A 15,345-nucleotide genomic window follows, 5' to 3' on the forward strand; every position below is an offset into this window, starting at 1 on the left:
AAATAAACACTGAATTTCCCAGACTAGCCTCAGGACCAGGTAGCTTTGTGTTTGTGGAAATACCTCAAATCTTCAAAATTGTGTGGCTTTGTGCTTGTTTATGCACTTTGCTGCTATTATTTTTATCTGAAACTATAGCTAATAGAGATAAATTCTGCTTCCCTCTTTCCCCTACATCTAACTCCCAATCTTTGTACTGTTGCAAGAAGAAAAATTGCAGCAATGTCTGTCCTGTAGAGAGCCACAGGGAAGGGTACCCTCTGCTGAAAGCAGGTGTTCTTTGATGTGGAGGCCCTGAATCAGTGCACCTGAGCCAAGTAATTTTCCAGGATGCAACACTCACTTGTTATTGTGAGTGCAACAATCGGTAACTGAGGGCCCAAGAGGGCAGCCAAGGCCACATGATCAGGGTAGAGCTCTGGACCTCTATCAGGGTCTGTACCAGCTTTCATTAGGATGGACTATGGGATGAATTTGGTTCCTGGCCAGTTAAGAAAGGTTTAGCTTGAATTAGCAATATCTATGTGGCATAAAGCTTAGGAGGGTGAATGAGGAATGTGTTTCCCTGCAGCATAAAAAAATATTAATACGGTGTTCAATTTTGGTTGACAGAGTTGCTGAGTAATCAGGACCAGCAAATCTGCAATTATTTGGAAGAGAAGTTGCACGTGTATGCAGAACTGGGACATATGTGTGGGTTTGATAATGTTCGTGTAGAACCTCACCTCCTTATCAAACCTGATTCAGGAGAAACTCCACAGGCTGCTCCATTGCTGGCAGCAGCACTCAGAGAAGGTGAGTTTGCATGGGTAGAGTGGATTGGTGGCTCTTCACATGGACAGTGCGTTGTGTTGCAGCTCTGTCAAGTCTCAAGAACGGGCAGTGTCAAAACTTGTCAATGGATATTGAAATTTCTCAAGTTTATTCTTGTCAGATATAGGAGATGGTATCTGCCAGATTGTAAAATAAGGGATGTTTAGTGCATAGCATCAAAAGTGAGCATGCAGGGAAATAGAGTTAGGTTGTTAGCTGTACGCCTTGCGGTACAAATCTGTGAAGCACATAAAAAGTTGCAATATGATATTGCACCTGGTCCCTGACCTTCACCTACCTGGGCTAATTTGATGACACATCAGAATCATGTATGATCATATACAGATCAGTTCAGATTTACCAAGAAACACCTGCCAGAATCACTGTAGGAACCGTGTTTTTTCTGCCTATTATCTAACAGTGAGATGATAACCTTGGACCACCTATAGTAATGTCCTCTGAAGAAAGGAAGGGAGGGAATGGTATTTGTTGATACCTTCCCTGGCTGGAACTTCAGCTAAACTTCAGCTAAACTAAGCTGAAAAGAATTCTGGTAAACTGAGCCCTAATCACCTAAATTGAGACCTGTATGCTACTAACAACATTTCAAGTGATAAAGCAGTGAAGCCTGGTCTCCATCATCATTATAAAACCAGAGTGCTTTTTATTGATAAAAATTATTAAACTTGTGTAGGGAATATAAATCTGTGATGCAACAGTAAATAGTTAAAATGGCAGCCTATACTTACACACACTATTCTGCCCACTTTTTTATTTTTCACTTTCTCTCATGCTATTGTTGATGTTGATGATGTCTTGGATTTCAGTACTCTACAGCACTCTGTAGGAGCTTACAGTTGTTTACAGTGCAGAAAATTTGTGGGGACAATTTTCCAGGACAGAAATAGTCCCTGAGCTAATAGCAGACTGTAGGAATAAAGCATTGCTCACAGTAGAGAAGGATAGAATTACAGAGAGCTTAAGCAAATTAGATATACACAAATCCATGAGATGAGATGAGATAAATCCAAGACTTCTTAGAGAGCTTGTTAATGTCGTTGTGAGGCTGTTTTCTGTCAGCTTTGAAAGATCACAGAGATCAGGAGAGGTTCCTGATGACTTGAAGAAGGCAAGCCTCACACTTCTCTTCAAGAAAGAATATATAGGGAACTACCAAACAGTCAGTCTCACCAGCATCTCTGAGATGGTGATAGAGAAAATCCTCCTGGAAACCATTTCCAAGAACGTGAAAGACATGAAGGTGATAGATTAACAGATTAATCTAGGGCAAGTTGTGTCTGACTAGCCTGATGGTTTTCATGATGAGAGAACAAGGTACGTTGGTTACCTTGACATCTGTGAGACCTTCAACATTACCTGCACTGGCTGTAGTATCCTTACATATGAACTGTTGTGAACTGCTTAACTGGATGGAAAACAGACTGGACTGCTGGGCTGAAGGGGTTGTGATCAGTCATATGATGTCTGGCCAGTAACACGTTATTAGGGGATTTCCTTAGGGATGGATTCGGAGACCAGTACTGTTCAATGTATTTATTAATGCAGCTAACTATGGGATTGAGCACACTCTTAGCAAATTCATGACTGTCATTGAATGGGGTGGGATGTTCAGTGTGCTGGAGAGACCTCTACAAATTGGGAGAATGGGCTAAGAGGAACATCTAGGCGTTTTACAAAGACAAGTGCAAAATCCTGCATCTTGGGTGGAGTAATCCTGTGTATTGGTCCAGGCTGGACACTAACTAGATAGAAAACAGCTTTGTTTAAGTGGACCTGAAAGTCCTACTCGAGAGCTGGTTGACCATGAGGCAGCAGTGTGCTCTTGTGGCAAAGAGGGCCAACTGCTTCCTTGGCTGGTGCAATAGGAGGAGAGTTGCCAGCAAATTGGGGGAGGTGCCATGAAGTAGTGCTGGGCTTCTCTGGACAAGAGAGACATTGACAAAGTGGAGCAAATCCAGTGAAAGGCAACAGGATGACTAGGGTGCTGGAGGACATGACATCTGAGAAAAGCTGAGGTAGCTGGCTGTATAGGGTCTCATTACTGTCCACAGCTGCTTAATGGGAGAATACAGAGAAGCCAGGTTTTTTGCAGAGTCATGTGATGATAAAAGAAAAACACTTGGACGAGATGCAACAGTCAGATATTGGAACACCTGCAATTCCATTTAGCTGAAAGGAAAAATTATGTGCCATGGAGGTGTTAAAAACTGGAAGAAGTTGCTCAGGGAGACTGTGAAGTCACCATCTTTGAAGGAGTTAAGAGCTTGTATTTGCAAAGCTCTGAGCAGTGCAATTTAGTTTGACCAACTTTAAGTCAGATGTTGGACTAGAAGACCTCTGAAAGTCCCTTACGAGCTAAATTATTCTATGGTTCTATGCCACTGATTTATGTATTAAGGGGCTATTTACAGGGCCTCTGTAATTCAGCGTGTTTTCCTCTTTAGTTGAAAGTCTCCGTGAAGCTGTCATAACATCACATGTGAGCCAAACAGACAGATCACCAGAGGAAAGCATTGAGGAAATAAGTGTGAAGCATAGATTTACTGCCAATGAAAACTTGGAATCTCTTCTGGATGGTGAGTAAAATTTGATACTTTTACATATTCAGAGTGCTAAAACAATTGATACTGGATTGTTTTTTTGGAAAGTTTCTCAGCCTGTGGCAGAATCAATAACAAATAATACAATAAAAATTGTCTTTAGGTAGGTGCTCAAATATTATAAATTGTCATATAAATTGGTTGTAGGTATACTTTCTTGTCATTGTTGCTCAACTCCACAGCAAATCTATATTGTGGTATAGGCCATTTCCCAGGTTAGCTACTTTTTGTCAGGAGGCCTGAAACCAGGATTGACATTCCAATAATTTCAGCTGTAAAAGGTAGCATGAATTTCTTACAAAAAAAATTGCAAATAAAGTCCTGTGAAATCGTGCTAATTTTTAAGGTAGAAAAACCTGGATTATGCCATATGTGCCATCCTGGCTTCCAAATTTGTTTTTACCCAGCCTAGAATCCATTTCATGATGCCAAATTATGTCAATCTCTATTTCAGCATCCTGTAAGTAACTGTAAAAAAGGATGCCACCTTCTGTTTTTCTAATCAGGATATGCTTTGATACCTTTCTTTTACATGTTCTTGGGGCTTTATTTGTTAGATGCAGAAATAAAAGAAGCTGCAGAATCATCAGAAATTGATCTCAGTGTTGAAAAGGAAATGGCAGGTGCCAATCTTGAGAATAAGGTATTGTAATCAATTTTTCTTTCTGCATTGCACATAGCATTCTGGGCACTGGGCATGTACATGCTGTCCAAATTTTTATGGTGTATCTAAAGGCTGTTCTAAAACAGAAAGCATGGGATAGGCATATTTCACTCAGATCCAGATAATTCAGTTTAATAGAGGACACTGAAATTAATAATAAAATTTTGAAAAGCAGTCATAAACGATCTGCAGAAGAATTTGCCTGCCAGACTTACAGATCAGGGAGTTGTAATAACAGGCAGTGCTTTCAAACCACTGGTTCAGGCCACTCAAAGCCTCATCCTTGTCTGTTGTCATTCAATAGATGCATCTCTATGGAGCAGACAATAGTGTTCCCTCTTCTCCCTCCTCCTATTCATAAGACAGTGAAAGTCTCCTGCAATGACAGAGACCTCAGCTAATGCAAGGAAGACTTATGCATTGGAAGAACTTCGTTCTAAGAACAGGCACATAAAATAGGATAGGTTTTCTTACACCAGCTTGCTTCAGAATTTTGAATTAAAACAAAATTGAGCAGTTAGAAAATAGAAGAGAAATTTCCTGTTTTTCAAAGTTCTGTGAGCAGACCTGGGGAAAAAAGCAAGATCAAAAGTCAGTACTGGACAAAATTAGGAATGACAAATTTCATGTAGCAGTAGAGTGTTGGAGTAAGCAGTGTGAATTACTGTGTGGAAAAAAGTGAACTGTAATTGAGTAGTTCTTAGGTAGAGAAGAAAGACCACAAAAGGAACAAAGGGAAGAGACAAGAACAGAAGATAAGTAACTTGAAATGGAAATTAAGCTTTGCTAGAAAAGGAATTACTTAGCATTAGCATACTGTCTTTTCATCAGATCTGAAAGGAGGCTTGTGTGCCTGAAACCTTGAGTTTGTTTGTTTGTTTTCTGTATCTGGAAGACTTTTGCTAATACACTAATTTCCCGATAACCTGGCCTTATTTTGAGCTCTAGATCATTCTATTTACCAGTCTGCTGTGTTAGAAGGGAGAAGGAAGAAGATTGTGAGTGGAAACAATGGGTTGAAAACAAAAATCCAAGTGAGGGAGCAGAGAAGCTAGGTGAAGAAAAATAAAACAACTTAATAGAGGGTAGAGGGCTCAGATTGAGCCCATTAAAAGTTCCAGAAGCTCCACATGAAAACTTTGCCAATGAGGTTATAGAGAGGATAGAGCCAGACTTTTCTCAGAGTTCCACAGCAAAAGGATGAGCGTCCAAGATTACAAGCTGCAGCAAGGGAAATTCTGACTGTATATAAGGAAAAAAACGCACTGCAAGGATGAGCAAGCAGGAACAGGTTGTCCAGAAAGGTTTTGGGGGTCTCTATCCTTGGACGTTTCCTGGATTTGACTGGAGAAGGACTTGAGAAACCTCCTCTAATCTATTTTTATTTGAAGCTCTCCCTGCTCAAAAAGCTGAAGGGACCTGCACTCAACTCTTCCACCCTGTCATTATCCTATTATTCCACACCAAGTCATTATCCTGTTATTTATGGCCTATTATTTGGGCAAGGCTTGTGTCACATCTTACCATGTCAGAACCAGACTTACCAGGAGGTGGCAGAATGGGCAAAGAGGCAAGGCAAGGGTTTTCCAGGGTGATGGTTGTTCTGCCCTCTGTCAGTAGCTGGGTGTGCAGTCTTGGGATTGTGGAGTGCCAGTTCTGGACTCAGCCCAGTTAGCCTGGGAAAACAGGAGCTGGACAGGTGGAGCAAGAGTTTCTAGCTTGGGGATTAGATGCTGACTAGGCACTGGAAGGGAGAACGTTGCCTCTGAAACTTGAGAGGTCCCAAGCTGGTAGCTGTGAGAGATGGTCCCCTGTCTCCTCGCTCCTGTCTTGTAAACACATCCCTGTGGGAGTTGTCCAAAGCACAATGTAACATGCTCTGGGATCTCACTGTCCTCATGTCTCTGAACCAGGAGTGCTGGGGAACAGTGGCAGGGAGGTGATGATAGCCCTCAGCACAGTTAAACACCTGAAATTATTGCTTTGCTCCTAGCTTGACTTACAGGGCATATGCTGAAGCTGTAGTGGTGCAGCAGTGATGCTGCTGTCACCTGGTCAGCTCAGCTAAACCTACCTCAGCCTCATTCCCTCAGTGCTTCAGTGCTGCAGTGAGAGGACCACAGGCACTGGGGCTGGCAATTTGCAGCTCCTTGATCAAGCCAAAGCCAGTTAAGGCTTTCCCCTGCTACACATTTTTTTCAAATTAGAAAGGGCTTCAAGATCTGAAAGAAATTCTACTCTTGTTCAGTGTGTGGGCTCTACTTTGTGCACTCCCTCATCCTTCCAGCATCACCCTTTTTCTCTCTCTCTTGGCTCTGCTCTGCCTCATTGCCTGCTGCTCACCGTCCAGCAAAGGGACAGCAGAGCTGCTTTGTGCCTGTCCTTGTGCTGCCCAGAGACATCTGTGCAAAATCTGCTGCTTCTCATAGCAGAGCTGAGCAGTTTTATGGCTTGTGGATGCAATGAGGAGGAGGAGATGAAGATCTGGAGGGGGAATGGAAGGAAATATTAAAGGGAGATAATGTGAGAGAAAGAAGTGGAGGAAATGCTGCAGCTGGTGTTCCCTTTCCCCCATGCATGTCTGCTTTGAACTGTGTTTGGAAACCTGACCTTTTTCATCTTCATTTTCAATTATTGCAGCTAAATGTAGCAGTTGCATTGCTCTCTGTGGTGTTAAATCAGACTCAGTAGAGAACTTAGGAGAATCAGAGAGAAAACAAATACTCCCCAAACCCTGATCTGCTCCTATGAAAGAAGAAAAAATGTGGAAAGTGTGAAGTGGCTGTACCTTGCTACAGGGGCAGAGTAGTAACCACGCTAGTGCATTCTGTAGAACATACTGGGCAAGCATCTTGCAGAATATCTAAGGCATTTGCGATAACCCACTGACATGACTCCTGCTAGTTTCTTACTGTGTTAGTATCTGTGTTTTTGAAGAGTCTCATGCTATCTCATCCTACTGTAAGTAACCTAAACCTACTGTATTGTATATACAGAGGTCTGGTTACTGTCTTTCAAAACTGTCAAGTAAACAAAGAATGAATGGAAATGTCTTTTCTGTGTAGCATTTGTCACAAGAGATTAAAATTGTGGATAAAATATTTTTATTTTTACAGTTGTGCTTAGAATCTCTAGTGATTTCCATGGAAACTCCAGTGTTCATGAATTATTAGCCTTCATAGGTTGCTGCTTCTGTTTTTTTCACATAGCCACATAAAGGTTTGACTCAGCACTGCATTTCTTAGAAATATGAATGTCTCCACTAGTTGAAAAAAAAAATTACCTGGATGATACAATTTTGAAGTTAAAACCTACTTTTTAAAGCAACATATTTTTATTTTAGGAAGGAAGTATGAATTTCAGAGGATATACAGGCACAGAAGTGAGTTTATTTAAACCTGACACAATGTATTAACTATATAGTTCACAGTGGTCAAAGCTTTGAAAATCTTTCTCTTTTATTTTCTAGATTGTACAAGCAATCCAGAACTTAACCTGTCTCTTGTACAGCATACAGGTGACTATTCCATTGTTAACTTTATAGAGTAATTAGTCTTAATAATTTACTTCTTAAGATTTGTTTTCACGTCACCCTACTTTTAGACATTACGTCGCTGCATACTAATCTCTACTGATTGTTGCATAAGTTGTCATAGAATATATTTTTAGTCTACATCAGTGGTAGGTTTCTGTTAAGAACTGAATAGTGCTTACTTGCTTGAAGATCAGGCCTCCCTCCCAGAAAAGGATGTTTATACAGTCTAAAAATCTAGCAGGAAAATAAAATGATGGCCCTAATTGAACTGATGTCATTTCACATACAGATTTCTGAAATTATAGTACAAAATATTGAAAAATTTTAGTATTTTCTTTTGAGTGTTCTTCTGGCTAGTAGTAAACAGAGGCTCTGCCACTTAGATAGGAAACTCAACACATTTTAGATATTTCAATCTCAATTAAATACTTTGTATATTCTGTAGGTCCTTAGTCTGAAGTGTTTTCCTCTTTTATGCTAACTTTGAATGTTTTAACTTACTTTTTCTTATTTAGATGCAGTTTTTATAATTTTATTTTTAAATGTTTAATTTGAACATGCTTTAATTTTTAGACCCTATTGACATTAGCATATTTCATAATAATTCTGGAAACCTTGGGCTTAGAATTTAAGTGGATTGAAGCAATGCAAAAGCCAAATGAAAAGCTTGTAATTCTGGCAAAATTTTTGAATAACTGAGAAACAGGGATAATAAAATAAGGCTTGGGTTCGTGCCTTGATTGTTCAGACCATGAACTGGCAGTAAGGTGCAGAGAAACAAGCAGAGGATCCTGTCCTTGCCCTGTTTGCAAATCACTGGAACTGACCTAATACTGGAGGGAGAGCCAAAGAAAGTGTGGATTGTACATTGCACAAAGTTAAAAACTTTCTGGGGTGAACAGCATGGGGCAATGGGGGTGTGTGAATTCTCTGGGAATATCTGCTGAAATAGATTCCCATGCCAGCTCTTGAAGATAGGCGGTGCAATAAGTGCTTCAGCAGATCTAGGGCTTTCTTGCTTTTCTTTCTTCTTAATCCTAGCTATTTATTTTTGTGTTATTGGAGGGTGTCACAATCTTTAATGCAAATAATGTCACAACATTCTTGTGAAGGATGGAACATAGAGCCCTCGACTGTGAAATAGAAACTTCAGATTTGAAATTACTCCTATACAGCAGATTATGCTTGTACTGATACCTTGATCAGGTGTGTGTAGTGGTATGGTCCTGGTGACATGGCTCTGTTGGCAGCTGCCTGTAGGACTGATGTTAATTAGATTGTGGTGCTGCAGGTTAGAAAGGAGAGCTTTGGGGTTGGAGTGAGCTGTGCTGGAAATAGTATGGTTTTATGTGTATAAGCCACATTAGGAATACTTGGGTGAGTATAGTATTCCCAATGCCTTAATGCTCTCTTTACCCATGAAAAATCATTTTTTCTATGTGTTTTAATATCCTCTAACAGAACAGGACCCCAGCTGTAACTGAAGTGCATATCCACAGCTGTAATATAAACATGTGTAGTAATACTAAGTGTAAACCAGAACCATGTTAAAAATACTCAAAACAGTTGAGCTAGAAATAGCTCTTTGTAAAGGCATGATTACAGAATATTTTGTGCTTGCTTGAGGAATTACCCCCCAAAAAGTATTAAGCACTGGTATTACAAGAGGTTAAAGCATTTTATATAATGATTCTATGTAAAAACACAGCAATGGATTAATGCTGATATTTAAACATTTGTGTCTGATTTGATTGTGGGATCTAGGCAGCACTGGCTATCCAGGACAGCCACAGAGAGCTCCATAGGTTACTCCTGCAAGAGAATGAGAAGACTGGTCGGGGCCATGGTTCTCGGCTAAACATCCTTTTGGAGCAAGAAAAATATCAGAATCTGGAAAAGCAAAGGGTGGAACTGGCCAACATACACAAATTGAAGCAGCAGTTTCAGCAAGAGCAGCAGCGATGGCTGCGTGAATGCGACCAGCGGCAACGGGAGTGGGAGGCACAGGAGGCCCGTCTGGGGCAGCGGGAGCAAGAGTGTGGGTGCAAGGAGGAGCTGCTGGAAAGGAGCCAACAGAGACTGGCACTGCAGCTTCAGGAGTACCAGCAGAGCCTGGAGAGGCTCCAGGAGGGCCAGAAGATGGTGGAGAGAGAAAGAGACAATGTGAAAATGCAGAAGAAACTCTTATGGCACTGGAAGCATGGTCAGCAAAGCAACCTGTTTTCATCCAGAGTGGTCAATGAGGTGTGTGGTTCCCAACTGTAATTGTAAGCCTGATTGCAGACTTATAGACTTGCCTTGATAAATAGGCCAGTACGTCTTGGGTTTCGTTGGTTGTTAATGTAACAAGTGAGCATGTGGGAAACTGGAGATTCAGGCATATCCAAGGATTTTCTTTGAATCTCATGAAGTTTAACCAGGGAAAGTGCAAAGTCCTGCCCCTGGGAAGGAGCAACCCCAGGCACAGTAGATCTACTCCAACTGGAAATCGGCTTGACCCTCTACAACTACCTGCAGGGAAGTTGTAGCAAGGTGAAGGTTTGGCATCTCTCCCAGGCAGCTAGTGACAGGAAAGAGGAAATGGCCTCAAGATTAGGAAGAATTTCTTCACTGAAAGGGTGGTCAGGCATTGGAACAGGCTGCCCAAGGAGGTGGTGGAGTCACCATCCCTGGAATTGTTCAGGAAACATGGCACTTTGTGCTATGGTTTAATTGACCACATGGTGATGTTTGGTCAAAGGTTGGACTCGATGATCTTGGAGGTCTTTTCCAGCCTTAATGCTTCTTTGATTCTGTGAAAAGGACATGTGGATCCTGGGGGTCCATGTTTAACGTGAGCAAGCAACATGACCTTGCTATAAAGGTGGCAAATGGTCTTCAGGGCTGCATTAGACAAAGTATTGCTAGTAAGTCAAGTGAGTGGATCCTTCTTCTCTTCTCTGGCCACCTGAACTACTATGTTCAGTCTGGCTCCCCAGTACCAGAAAGAGCTATGGGGTGGAGAGGGGGGTGGAGGTGGGAGAGAAGGTGTGATGGATGTCCAGTGAAGTGCCACAAAGATGTTTGGGCCATCTCTTCAGTGAGGAAAGGCTGAGACTGTTCAGCCTGGAGAAGAAATGATTCTTGTTATTGGGGGTTCTTATTCATCTATATAAATACCTAAATGGAGGGTCTAAAGAAGATGGAGCCAGGTTCTTTCCAGTGGTGCCCAGTGACAATGGGCACAAACAGAAACCCAGAAGGTTCCTTTTGAACATCAGGAAACACTTTTTTCCTTTGAGGGTAACTGATCCCTGGCACAGATTGCACAGGGGGATTGTAGACTCTTTATCATTGGAGATACTCAAAAGCTGCCTGGACACTGTCCTGGGCAACTGGCCCTGCCTGAGCAGAGGGACTGGACTAGATGACCTTCAGAGATCCCTTCCAACCCAAACTGTTCTGTGATTTTAAGCTGGATGCCCTACAAAAACCAAGGCTGATGTTCCTTAAATTGAGGCAAAGGAAATATGAGAATCTGTGCTTTATTCTGTTTTGCTACTGTGTTTTCAAGATACATTGTGTCTCTGTATCTTGTAGGAAAGCTAAAATGTTATAATGCTTAGGCATATATGGCTTTTAGTGAAGTTTTTGATTGTTGTCCTTGTTCCTGGACCACAGCACTGTCTCTAGTGAAGAAAAGGGGCACCTCCAGGAGTAGCAAACACCAAGCTCTTGTGACCCCCATGTGTCAGGCCCTGCTGTCCTGTTCCCCTGAAACAAGCAGCCCCTCAGGGGAAGAGGTTGGTATGTGGCTCCATCCCTGACAGCATAAATCCTTGGAGATGGTCATTATTAGGGGGTGCAATTTAAAGTAGCTCTGAAGCTGCTTGAGAGTTTAACACTAAAAACAATGAAGTTTTTGTTGAAGGTGAAGGGTACAGTCTGGCTCTGAAGGCAGCTGTCTTGGTGCTCACCTGCCAGGTGGGACCTCACCTCTAATCCCCTCCTCAATGGGTACAGTCTTGGTTTCCATTACTGATCTCTAAAGCACTTGAAATTCAAAACATTTTGTCTGACTTTTGCATATACTGAAAGCTCACTGACCCAAACAGCTTCTTTTTCCCCCTCATGTTCACGTTTTCACAAGAAAATCTGTAGAGCCTTTCTTCAGGCCATCACCTCCATAGTTTTTCAGCTGGCACCCATAACAGGCAGAGACCATTTGGTGTCTAAGCCTGTGTCTGCATGAGGGTTGAAGGATTGGCCTCTGACCTCCCCCTTTTCATCCAGCCTCTGTGAACACCCTGTGAACATGACTTAGCCATATATATGCTTGCCAGGCCAAACAGCAAAGACACTTTTGAATCATAGAATCATAGAATCATAGAATCGATTGGGTTGGTAAAGACCTCCGAGATCATCGAGTCCAACCCTTGGTCCAAATCCAGTCCATTTACTAGATCATGGCACTCAGTGCCACGTCCAATCTGCATTTAAAAATCTCCAGGGATGGTGAATCCACCACCTCTCTGGGCAGCCCATTCCAATGCCTGATTACTCTCTCTGTAAAGAATTTTCCCCTGATATCCAACTTAAATTTCCCCTGGTAGAGCTTAAGCCCGTGCCCCCTTGTCCTATTGCTGAGTGCCTGAGAGAAGAGACCAACCCCCACCTGGCTAGAACTTCCCTTCAGGTAGTTATAGACGGTGATGAGGTCACCTCTGAGCCTCCTCTTCTCCAGGCTAAACAACCCCAGCTCCCTCAGCCTCTCCCCATAGGACTTGTGCTCAAGTCCCTTCACCAGCCTCGTTGCTCTTCTCTGGACCCGCTCCAGCACCTCAATATCCTTCCTGAACTGAGGGGCCCAGAGCTGAACACAATACTCAAGGTGTGGCCTCACCAACGCAGAGTACAGGGGAAGGATCACTTCCCTGGTCCTACTGGCCATGCTATTTTTGATACAGGACAAGATCCCATTGGCCTTCTTGGCCACCTGGGCACACTGTTGGCTCACGTTGAGCTTCCTGTCAATTAGTACCCCCAGGTCCCTTTATGCCTGGCTGCTTTCCAGCCACTCTGTGCCCAGCCTGTAGTGCTGCTTGGGGTTGTTGTGGCCAAAGTGCAGGACCCGGCACTTGGCTTTATTGAACTTCATCCCATTGGAATCAGCCCATCTCTCAAGTCTATCCAGATCCCTCTGCAGAGCCCTCCTGCCTTCCAGCAGGTCGACACTCCCTCCCAATTTGGTGTCATCAGCAAATTTGCTGATGATGGACTCAATCCCCTCATCTAAATCATCAATAAAGATATTAAACAGAACTGGGCCCAACACAGATCCCTGGGGGACACCACTAGTGACCAGCCGCCAGCTGGATGCAGCTCCATTCACCAGCACTCTCTGGGCCCGACCCTCCAGCCAGCTCCTAATCCAGGAGAGGATACGCTTGTCCAAGCCATGGGCTCCCAGCTTTTCCAGGAGTATATTATGGGAGACAGTGTCAAAGGCCTTGCTGAAGTCCAGGTAGACACATCCACAGCTTTCCCCTCATCCACCAGGTGGGTCACCTGATCGTAAAAAAAGATCAAGTTGGTCAGACAGGACCTGCCCCTCCTAAACCCATGCTGGCTGGGTCCAATCCCTTGTCCATCCTGAAGGTGCTGTGTGATTGCACTCAGGATGATCTGCTCCATAACCCTGCCAGGCACCAAGGTCAGGCTGACAGGCCTGTAGTTGCCAGGGTCCTGCTTGCAGCCCTTTTTGTGGATTGGGGTGACATTCACCAACCTCCAATCATCTGGGACCTTCCCAGAGAGCCAGGACTGTTGGAAGATGATGGAGAGCGGTTTGGCAAGCTCTTCTGCCAGCTCCCTCATCACCCTGGGATGGATCCCGTCTGGTCCCATAGACTTGTTAGGATCCAGCTGGCTCAGTAAGTCGCTAACTACATCCTCCTGGAATACAGGAGGGCTATTCAGCTCTCTGTCTCTGTCTATCTGCTCTAGAGGCCAGTTGTCCTGAGGACCACCTGTCTTACTGCTAAAAACTGAGGCAAAGTAGGTGTTAAGTACCTTTTTAGTAGTGTAGCGTGTGGTACCATTTTGACTTGTTTGGCAGTGCTTAAGAAGTGGTTATGAAAGCAAAACTGAACTTGCCCATCAGCTTTAAAGGATGTGATTTCTACAATCTTTTGAGGAGAGGAAGCTGAAACTTGATTGCTTGATGCAGGATTGCACAAACAGAGAGGCAAAATTATTAAATGCTGAGTGTCAGACAGTGGTAGTTCCTGTAATCTAGTATTTAATTTGTAAGACTAGTTGTATTTTTATTTCAAGTAGACTGTGTGGCTTTGTAGCTGTTTCTTGAGGTTGTCTTTGGCCTGTGTTTTCCACTACCATACTCCTTGCTGCAGCAGAGATAGCTGAGTGGTTGCCAGTCAGCCAGTATTGCCAGCCCACTGTTTTTTTATGATACTGAACCTAGATAGTTTGGGTGACCGAATGTTGCAGTAACTCACACTGCTACTCCTGCTTTTTTTGTGATCTTGGCCTTAACAAACACCTACAGGCAGAAGGTCTACAGAATTTGCATTTTCGGCCCCTGGGAGCCGTGGCTTGCTTGCTGAAAGCTGTTTACCATCCCTAGGTTGACTGCTGCTGTCCAGTTCTCTGTGATTACCTGTCTATGTGAGGCACAGTGTTATTTTTGGATTGCAGAGTACCCAGATTTACATATGTGAAGTGGTACCTTGTTCATCCGTGAGGCAAAATATTAACCCTCTGAGAGTAGTTGTCAGAGCTCAGTGCATCACAGCAGCAGTAGCAGTCCTTCATTATCTGTTATTTTGCAATTATTACTTGTTTTGAGGTGAGCTAAGGTAAGATCTGCTAGGTTATTACTGTTTATTCCTGAACACACATCAAATTTATCACGTTTGAGGTTAACGTCTGGCAAATTAGGTGACTATTTGCTATGAATTCTCATTCTGTGTGGCAGTTACTTTTATGTATCTTGGTATAAGGATTCTTCAGGATGATAGTCACAGTCATACGCTTTAGTTTCAGGTAGTGAGGAGCAGGGATTTGGACCTTATGATCTTTATGAGTCTCTTCCAACTTGAGATATTCTGTGATTCTATGATTCTGTTGCTCAGCAAAGGTGAAAATGCTGTTCTCTGTTTTGTTTATTTTTATTCTTTTTTCCCCCTTCTGCAGATAATGGGACGTAATCAATTGGACAGCTTAAATGGTGAAAATGAATTCTACTTCAATGAAGCTGTAGTATGTGTGTCTTTAAGGAGTCTCGACAGATCAGATTCTTCTCTCGTTTATGAAGATGGTGTGTTTGGGCTGAATACCTCAAATTCTGATGTAGCAAGGACTAGTGAAAATCAGGCGGACGTCAAAATGGACACTTCTTGTCAGCCAGCATTAACCAGTGCACTGTGGAAATCCACTGATCCTTACCAGCATGTGTCTCTTTCCTGCAAAAACAACAAGGATTCCTTTAATAATGGTAATTAACACTTTATTTAATTAAGGAGTAGTATGAGCGGTTTGTCATCTCTCAGGATGAATAGTTCTAGGAACAAACACATTTTGATATTGGTGGAAGCAATACATTTTGATAAAAAAATTGCATGCCTCTATGCAAGCTTTTTGAGGGTAGATGAGAAAAAAAGCAGAACAGAAGTACAGAAAACTTTTGTAAGAACCCACAAAACTCCTATTTA

At 42.7% G+C, this 15,345-nt stretch overlaps 1 protein-coding gene across 1 annotated transcript in view; it reads left to right on the top strand.

Moving 5' to 3' along the window:
• The window catches only part of ARHGEF28 (Rho guanine nucleotide exchange factor 28), a 108,055-nt gene that overhangs the window by 75,123 nt on the left and 17,587 nt on the right, over positions 1 to 15,345 (top strand). The window contains 7 exon segments of the mRNA XM_018070494.1: positions 613 to 795; positions 3,279 to 3,410; positions 3,992 to 4,077; positions 7,442 to 7,480; positions 7,568 to 7,615; positions 9,398 to 9,877; positions 14,828 to 15,128. Of these exon segments, the coding sequence (XP_017925983.1) occupies positions 613 to 795; positions 3,279 to 3,410; positions 3,992 to 4,077; positions 7,442 to 7,480; positions 7,568 to 7,615; positions 9,398 to 9,877; positions 14,828 to 15,128 (1,269 nt within the window).

This window comes from Manacus vitellinus, unplaced genomic scaffold, assembly GCF_001715985.3.
Source record: "Manacus vitellinus isolate BGI_N305 unplaced genomic scaffold, ASM171598v3 scaffold_18_pilon, whole genome shotgun sequence".
Classification (NCBI taxonomy): Eukaryota; Metazoa; Chordata; class Aves; order Passeriformes; family Pipridae; genus Manacus; species Manacus vitellinus.